The 8,933-nt window shown below is 39.2% G+C and overlaps 1 protein-coding gene across 2 annotated transcripts; it reads left to right on the top strand.

Annotated features, from left to right (window-relative positions):
* Positions 1 to 229: 229 nt before the first annotated feature.
* Positions 230 to 8,708, top strand: LOC106587168 (butyrophilin subfamily 1 member A1). Of its 2 annotated transcripts, XM_045713453.2 has the most exons (9): positions 230 to 354; positions 850 to 918; positions 1,180 to 1,542; positions 1,628 to 1,909; positions 2,269 to 2,397; positions 3,880 to 3,900; positions 4,362 to 4,388; positions 4,647 to 4,673; positions 7,696 to 8,708. In XM_045713453.2, exons 2-9 carry the CDS (start codon positions 852 to 854, stop codon positions 8,223 to 8,225), a joined length of 1,446 nt encoding a protein of 481 aa, XP_045569409.2. In that variant the 5' UTR covers positions 230 to 354; positions 850 to 851; the 3' UTR covers positions 8,226 to 8,708. The 2 variants fall into 2 exon arrangements, with proteins under 2 accessions (XP_045569409.2, XP_082825774.1); XM_082969648.1 differs by lacking the exon at positions 4,362 to 4,388.
* The last annotated feature ends 225 nt before the right edge of the window (positions 8,709 to 8,933 follow it).

Below are 8,933 nucleotides of genomic sequence, written 5' to 3'. Positions count from 1 at the left end.
TGTTGATACCATTCCATTTACTCCATTGCAGCCATTATTATGAGCCGTCCTCCCATTACCAGCCTCCTGTGATCTCTATGTGTGACATCTTAGTGTAGCCAGTTTGTCAGTTTTGTTTCCAGAAACTATGCCACCTCTCACCTACTTCCTCATAAGTTAACTCAAGTCAACTCAAGCTGATTAAAGTGTGGATTCCATCTCATCTACAAGAATAACAAGTATATCAAGTTATGTTGAAGCCACTTCCTGCCTTGCAATAGACACACCAGATTTGTTTTCTCTCCAGTCTTTCCACCACAGGCGAGCGAGCTTTAAGCCAAACTCTTCTCAATTGTGATCTGCATGTATCTAATCGTAAGTATTATTTGTATATATGTTTAAAGCTGTCAGGGAAAATAGAGTTAACGGCAGAAATGCTTTATACTAATAAATCCCCGCAATTAATATTGAAGTTGATGTTGATGGTTGGCAATAACTGTGTGTGAGAACCAGACAGGCCTTGATAAAAAGGCCAAGTTTTGCATATTTAAGAAAGTCTGTCTTGAGTAGTCTTTGGCCAGATGTTTTAAAATAGTGTGTGTGTGTCTGTCATATCCCTCAGTGCAGCTGACAGGGATTATGGAGATAATGGGAGAAATGTTTTATATTATTAAATAAAAGGACCAAGTTTTACATATTTTTGAAAGTCTGCCTTAAGTAGTCTTCTGTCTTAGGTCTCAGGTGGTCTCAGGTGATTACATAATGAATCCATATCATATGATCCATAACATCGCCTACTTTGAATCACATTGAGGGTCTAGAGCTCAGGATCTTTTTGATTTATATACAGTATGCTATCCTCTCTTTCAGAAATGATGTGGACTTGGACAGACTGTCTGTGTGTCAATCTCCTGCTTCTCCTCCAAAGAGCAGGCTCTGGTAGAGTGACCTCACATGTTCTTTGTGTGTGTGTGTGTGTGTGTGTGTGAACGATGTGAGGATTTGCATGAACGATGGCTACGGTTTGCACTTTCGGTACTAGGCTATTCCATTGGCAACCAAGCTAAATCAAGCAAACCTTAAGTATTTGGGCCAGGTTTGGTGTTGATCTTTAGTGTGGTCTGTTGAAGTCTGAAAGGGACCAACAGTTGATGATATGCATGGTTGTTTTTGATATTGAATGGTTGTTTTTCTTTCCAGAAAGGTTTGAGGTTCTTGGTTCGACTCGTGCCATTGTTGCTGTGGCTGGTGATGACATCATTCTGCCCTGTTATATCAAACCCAACATCAGTGCTGAGGACATGAGAGTTGACTGGTTCAGAATCAACCTCCCAGACCCTCAGTCAAACATTAGAGTCCATCTCTATCAAGACGGCAGAGACAAATACCATGATCAGGTCCTCTCCTACAGGGGAAGGACATCATTGTTTAAAGAGGAACTGAAGAAGGGCAACACCTCTTTGAAACTGACCAGGGTACAAGGCACTGATGATGGACGTTATAAATGTCTTGTTGAGTCTAAGACACATTATGATGATTCCACCGTTCAAGTCAACGTCAGAGGTACATTTCTTAAATACAACAACCCATATGATGTTCCTCCCAATCTCAGCAGTACTTCATCTCCAGTCTCCCTTTGTGTCTGTAGCTATAGGATCCAAGCCAGAGGTTTCCATTGAGGGACAGAAAGGAGGGATGGGTCTGCTGTGTGTATCTAAAGGCTGGTTCCCTGAGCCTGAGTTGGAGTGGCTGGACAGTGAAGGGGTCACTCTGTCTGCTGGACCTTCAGAGACAGACAGGGACGATAAGGGATTCTACATAGTCAAACTAAAGATCCCCGTTAAGGAGACTGACAACCTCTTTACCTGCAGACTGAGACAGAGGCAGCAACATGAGGTGATTAAGATGGAGACAGAGTTTCACATCCCTAGTGAGTAACACAACATCATATTATTGTTTAGAACTCTAAAGTATTCTGATGTCAAGATGAAACCACGTTGGTTTTGAAGATCCAGCTATATGCCTCCACCTTAAATGAATGGAAAATATCAGCACAACATTAAACCAGGAAATTAGATGGTGCTCATCTTTTCCATTCATTTGGCATTGAGGCATATTGCTGGATCTACACAACTGATGTCATGGGACGCGGTTTCATTTTGCCTACATTTGAGGTCTGTAAACTTCTGACAAAGCTTTCTTGGAGTGAAATGTCTTATTATTATTTATTATTATTATTATTATTATTAGGTAGCATGTCTCTGATCTCAGTTGATTTGTGTCTTGCAGGCGAGCCGATCCTTGTTCACACAGACACACGGAAAGTGGCCCTTGCAGTGATTGGCTCTCTGGGCATTTTCCTTATGGTCATATTAGCTTTCACCATTTGGCGCTGGATTGCTTTGTGCAATGACTATGGTAATAAAAGACAAATTAAAGGGTTCATTTGACTTAATATAAATGTTCTACAGTAAATGTTTTACAGTGCAGTTTACAGAGTGGCATACACAAGGAGTTAGGTACTAGAACTCAAAGCTGGCTAGTTCTAATCACTGAGCCGACAAGGTGAAAAAAGTAATACAAAATTCAGTGTATCTACCCTTGAGCAAGGCACTTAACCCTACCTGCTCCAGGGTGGCCATCAATAATGGCTGATCCCTGGCAGTGACCACACTCTCTGAGTGTATCTCAAGGGGTTGGGATATGCAAAAAGCACATTTCCACTTCACACCTCACACTCATAGAAGTTAACCACTTGTATATACAGTGAAACAGGACAAATATAAGCACCCCCTGTTTGACCTTTAGAAGTAAAAAGCAGACATTGGTCAGATACTGTACAGGTGGATTTAAGGTTTTGAATTTTAACAAATTCAGTTCTCTGTATAGGGCAAACAATTTCTATTTAAAACAACTTTCTCCACAAAAATACTAGATTATTTAATATAAGGTTATTTAAATAACAGTGCCTGGTTTACCTGAAGCACATTAGAGTAACTTCTTCCTTCATGGAAATAACTTTTTCCAAAAACATCTTGAGTAGGTCCTTTTGTGGACCTTTCCTCTAACTGTTATCTATTTCCATGTCTATAGATGCATCCAGAGCTGAACACAGTCAAGAACTAGGTAAGTAGTGTCTTACTGTCAAACATGTCGTTTTCTCCTCCAGAAATTGGAACTTTGTCAGAGAAAACACTGTGGTTCCTGTGTTCATTAAGCGATGTTCTCTAATGTCGGTCTTCTTTGTATGTCTGCAATTAAAGAGGATTTGAATAAGTAGTGTCCAACAGTCCTTTGCACGTGTCAAACTAATTTCATGGAGGACCGAGTGTCTGCAGGTTTCACTCCTCCCTTGTACTTGATTGATGAAGGTCACTAGTTAGTAAGGAACTCCCCTCACCTGGTTGTCTAGGTCTTAATTGAAAGGAAAAAACTAAAACCAGTAGATACCAGGCCCTCCATGGAGTTTGACACTCCTGGTCCGGCATCAATGTGTCATATGTTCATATTTTAATAATTGTCTTCTCCATGGATGTGAGATGTGTTCATTAAGGATGTTCACTCTAACGGTTCTCTTTTCATGTCTGCAGAGAAAATTCTCAACACTAAGCTGAGTAAGTTGTATCCAACAGCCCTATGCATCATTTGTATACTCACAATTATACTGGGATACCAAACAACAATTGGAGACAAACAATTCCCAATACATGAATATGTAACAGAAATGGATAGCATACAACAGCTTGTTTCATGGATTGAAAATCCTTACATATTTGACATTAATACTTTTCATCACATTGTTTTTACTGTCCCCATCCCCCTACCACTCAAGGAGTTGAATTAATTATTCACCATTTAAGAATGCTTTACTTTGACTTTAATTTATCTGTTTGTCTGCAGAGATACTTGCTGATCAGCTGGGTAAGTAGGAGCTATACACGATGCATTACTAGACCCTTATGGTCAATATACAATACATACATGTATATTCATAGGAAGGGTTCTCCAACCCTGATCCTGTAGCTCTACCGTCCCGTAGCTTTCAATCCAACCTTAGTTATAACTAACCTGATTCAAGTTATCAACCAGCAAATTATTAGAATCGGGTGCACTAGATTAGGGTTGGAGCGAAAACCTACAGGGTGGTCTCCAGGAACAGGGTTGGAGAGCCCATTTCCAAGGGCTTACAATTAGCATTGTGCAAATAGCACAAAGATGAGTCATAATTATGTGGTAAAATATCACTGTATGGGAATCATTTTTTACTCACTGTGATGGCAATGTTCACACAAAGAATTATATTGTTTTATTAATTTATTTCAAAATGTTCTCACTTTAATTATCAAGAATTATAATTTGTTTTATGTTTAATTTACCCACAGATTTAGTAAACATGAAGGGCTGTCCAGGTAAATGAATGATATTGAATTGTATTTAAAATATATTTCATATCATATTTGTATTGCTTAATGTATACTATATTATGGTAGAGTGATGTATTTTTACACCATGTCACTTTGGATATGTTTCTGGTTCTGAGTTTAGAGATTAAGAGAAGGAGATTTGTCATAGTGTTCCAATGGCACCATACAGTATACTCTACTGTAATATATTACCATAGTTTCTGGTATCCCCTAATTCTGACATACTCTCTGTTTATATTGTAGAACTTGAAACCATCAGAAAACATGCAGGTCAGTGTGTTTGTTGTACTCTCCAGTCCATCCACCTAGAGTTTAGGGCTGGGCGGTATACCGTATTTTACGATATTCCGGTATTGATGCACGAAAAGGTTTGTTTTTTTACTTTACTTTCTATAACGGTATTTGACTGTTTGGTTTGTTAAATGTGATACGCCCTGTGTTACGTCCATTTTTATAGTTTACTTCGCTACTTGAGTCATCTCTCTCCGCTCTCTCTCTCTCCATGCCGCATTCCACACAGACCTAGCCCCGCCCCCTGTCACTCATGGATTTGTTGTTCCTCTCACTAAGAGAACTGCTTTCAGTCTCCGCATCAATGCAGTATGTGCAACAATGTTGATGACAACGATGCTGTTTTCACTTTGCTTCTTAATATAAATCCACTATCCACTAGCGTTCTATAATTACACTATAAGTTTGTGTTTCTTACATCTGCAAACAGCTGGTTTGTATTTTCTAAGCAAGTTGGGCCTAAATCTTGTTAGCTGCTAATGCTAATCGTTAGCTAGCTAATAAATGTACCGAGTCAGAGCAAACGTAACTAGCTACTGTATACAGATTTATAATCCCAGTAATGATGTAGAACTACAGTACCAGTCAAAAGTTTGGACACACCTACTCATTCCAGGGTTTTTCTTTATTTTTACTCATTTCTACATTGTAGAATAATAGTGAATACGTCAAAACTATGAAAAACACATGGAATCATGTAGTAACCAAAAAAGTGTTAAACAAATCAAATGTATTTTATATTGGAGATTCTTCAAGTAGCCACCCTTTGCCTTGATGACAGCTTTGCACACTCTTGGTATTCTGTCAACCAGATTCATGACGTAGTCACCTGGAATGCATTTCAATTAACAGATGTCCCTTGTTAAAAGTACATTTGTGGAATTTCTTTCCTTAATAATGCATTTGAGCCAATCAGTTGTGTTGTGGCAAGGTAGGGGTGGTATTCAGAAGATAGTCCTATTTGGTAAAAGACCAAGTCCATATTATGGCAAGAACAGCTCAAATAAGCAAAGAGAAACGACAGTCCATCATTACTTTAAGACATGCAGGTCAGTTAATCTGGAAAATGTTAAGAACTTTTAATGTTTCTTTAAGTGCAGTTGCAAAAACCATCAATCGCTATGATGAAACTGGTTCTCATGAGGACCGCCACAGGAAAGGAAGACCCAGAGTTACCTCTGCTGCAGAGGATAAGTACATTAGAGTTACCAGCCTCAGAAATTGCAGCCCAAATAAACGTTTCACAGAGTTCAAGTAACAGACACATCTCAACATCAACTGTTCAGAGGAGACTCTGTGAATCTGGCCTTCATGGTTGAATGTGTCTTTGTGAGACGCAGAGTAGGTGAACAGATATGCATATGTGGTTCCCACCGTGAAGCATGGAGGAGGAGGTGTGATGGTGTGGGGGTGCTTTGCTGGTGACACTGTCAGTGATTTATTTAGAATTCAAGGCACACTTAACCAGCATAGCTACCACAGGATTCTGCAGCAATACGCCATCCCATCTGGTTTGTCGCTTTGTGGGACTATCATTTGTTTTTCAACAGGACAATGACCCAAAACACACCTCCAGGCTGTGTAAGGGCTATTTGACCAAGAAGGAGAGAGATGGAGTGCTGCATCAGATGACCTGGCCTCCACAATCATCTGACCTCAACCCAATTGAGATGGTTTGGGATGAGTAGGACCGCAGAGTGAAGGAAAAGCAGCCAACAAGTGTTCAGCATTTATGGGAACTCCTTCAAGACTGTTGGAAAAGCATTCCTCATGAAGCTGGTTGAGAGAGTGTGCAAAAAAAGCTGTCATCAAGCACAAGGGTGGCTACTTTGAAGAATCTAAAATACATTTGAATTTTAAACACATTTTTTGGTTACTCCATGATTCCATAATTGTTATTTCATAGTTTTGATGTCTTCACTATTATTCTATAATGTAGAAAGTAGTAAAAAATTAAGAAAAACCCTTGAATGAGTTGGTGTGTCACAACTTTTGACCGGTAATGTATATCTGCATGTTTTTTTTGCACAACAGTTTCTTCTAAATCAAAGAGGAATACGCAAAGCAAGAACATGAAGTAGCTAAGAAAAAACATGCAATGTATCCAAAGATTGTAGAGTCTCCTAGGAAACATTTGTCAACACTTTGGTTTCTACCGTGTCACAATAATTCCTCCCTGGCATTTTCATTTGTTGTCATGTCAAACACTGTATTTAAAGTGGCCACTATTATATTCAAACTATTGAATTGGAATAATCATTCTATTTCCTTGATTCCAACAGTTCACCCAAGTATTTTGCTCTAAATCGCAAGTCAAATCACAATTGCAACATTCGGTTAAAAATAAAGCCTAGATTGTTTTCCCATATCGTGCAGCCCTACGTGGCATTGTGGAAATGATCTCAAATGAGTGCAGGAAATACAGAAATTGATGACAATGTTGAAAAATATTTTGGGTTGAATTGAACAGTATAAAACAATCGGAATAGAGAAAGACCCATTGCAATCACTTCAAATGTATGTTTTGCCACGCACTACTCATAAAGCAAATTCGGAACTTTTATTATTCAAAAGTATAAAATACTGTCATACTGTCAATTTGTTTTAAGTAATGTGATATGATATTTTGACCATATGGCCCAGCCCTACTAGAGTTTCACATTAATATTAATATCTTCACATACTGGTATTACTTGAAATAACATGACCACACATTCACATCTACAGTATACTTATGCTGTTATCAATAACAACTTATAGGCTACATATGTCTACAGTAATGTACTGTGCAGTAAGTCCTTCAATAAAATGTCCTCCCACATATTGATGTTCTTATTTTTATAGACTATTTTTTACTTCACAGTGGATGTGACTCTAGACCCTGATACAGCACATCACTATTCATGTGTCCCAGAGTAATGTACTGAGCAGTTAAATGCAGTCCTGCATATTGATATGTTTATTTTCTTTATTCTAATAAAGTGTGTGTTTCTCTCCACAGTGGATGTGACTCTAGATCCTGATACAGCACATCCTAAACTCATCCTGTCTGAAGACAGGAAACAAGTGAGACGTGGAGACATAAAACAGGATCTCCCTGATAACGCAGAGAGGTTTAATACTGTTCACTATGTCCTGGGAAAGGAGGGCTTCTCCTCAGGGAGATTCTACTATGAGGTTCAGGTGAATGATGGGTGGACTTTAGGAGTGGTCAGAGAGTCCATCGACAGGAAGAAGATGATTGACCTGAGACCTGAGAATGGATGCTGGACTGTGTGGCTGAGGGGTGGAGAGTACGAGGCTTTCACTGGCCCCGCTGTCCACCTCTCCCTGAGAGAGAAGCCCCGGAAGGTGGGGGTGTTTGTGGATTATGAGGAGGGTCAGGTCTCTTTCTACAATGTAGAGGCCAGTTCTCGTATCTTCTCTTTCACTGGCTACACCTTCACTGAGAAACTCTGTCCATTCTTTTATTGTGGTACTATTGATAACTCAGCCCCACTGGTCATCACTCCTGTAGGTGTCACTGACTAACTGTTTTATATCAAACATTGAAATACTGGCAGTGTGTGTGTGTGTTCGTGCAAATGTGTGTGTTACTGTCATGACGTTGCCCTGTTGGGTGAGCTTTATGACCTCCCCATAAATACCTGTTCTCCTTTTTTCTCCACTCTTCAGAATGGACTCTTGGAAAGCCCTGTGTTACCACAGAGAAAGTATGGTAATATCAAAATGCTCGGGAATGGAACAATAGTTCCCTTTCTCAACCAGTTGAAAGTGTCCGTTGGTACTTAAAGAATATGATGTCAGATCAGTTGTTGTCTGGGACATTATATCTGATGATAGGACGACATAAATTGTATCTTGGAAAGTCTACACATTCTAGTTATCAGATTCACATGGAATTGTTGTGCAATTTAAACGTTTAAATATGAAACTATTTGTGAAAAGATGACATGTAATTTTAACTTCTAAATGAGAGAATTGTTTTCATAAGTAAACTATGCTCACTCAGTGGCCACGCCCAAGTGAACAGACATTGGTTGAGAACTATGAAACACGCCCTTCTCTCCCCCAGTACAAAAGTCCGTTGACGGAAGTTAACCTTAGTTCCCGAGGACTGGTGTCCGTATGTTTAAAAGGGCTAATTTCAACTACAACCTAGCAAAATTAACATTTAGTTCCAGAAATGTTAGGACTGCTGTCCTAATGTTTAAAAGGGCAAATTTCAACATGGAGGTG

The sequence above is a fragment of the Salmo salar genome, chromosome 26, assembly GCF_965601325.2.
Source record: "Salmo salar chromosome 26, fSalSal1, whole genome shotgun sequence".
Classification (NCBI taxonomy): Eukaryota; Metazoa; Chordata; class Actinopteri; order Salmoniformes; family Salmonidae; genus Salmo; species Salmo salar.
Note: the sequence above shows the minus strand (reverse complement) of the source record. Positions and strands in the feature narration are given on the sequence as shown.

Excerpts from the sequence above, each read along its gene's own strand:
- LOC106587168 (XM_045713453.2), top strand. The coding sequence starts at position 852 with ATGATGTGGACTTGGACAGACTGTCTGTGTGTCAATCTCCTGCTTCTC. Across the intron at positions 919-1,179 it reads CCTCCAAAGAGCAGGCTCTG|AAAGGTTTGAGGTTCTTGGT; the intron begins GTAGAGTGACCT and ends TTTTCTTTCCAG. Across the intron at positions 3,901-4,361 it reads GATACTTGCTGATCAGCTGG|ATTTAGTAAACATGAAGGGC; the intron begins GTAAGTAGGAGC and ends ATTTACCCACAG.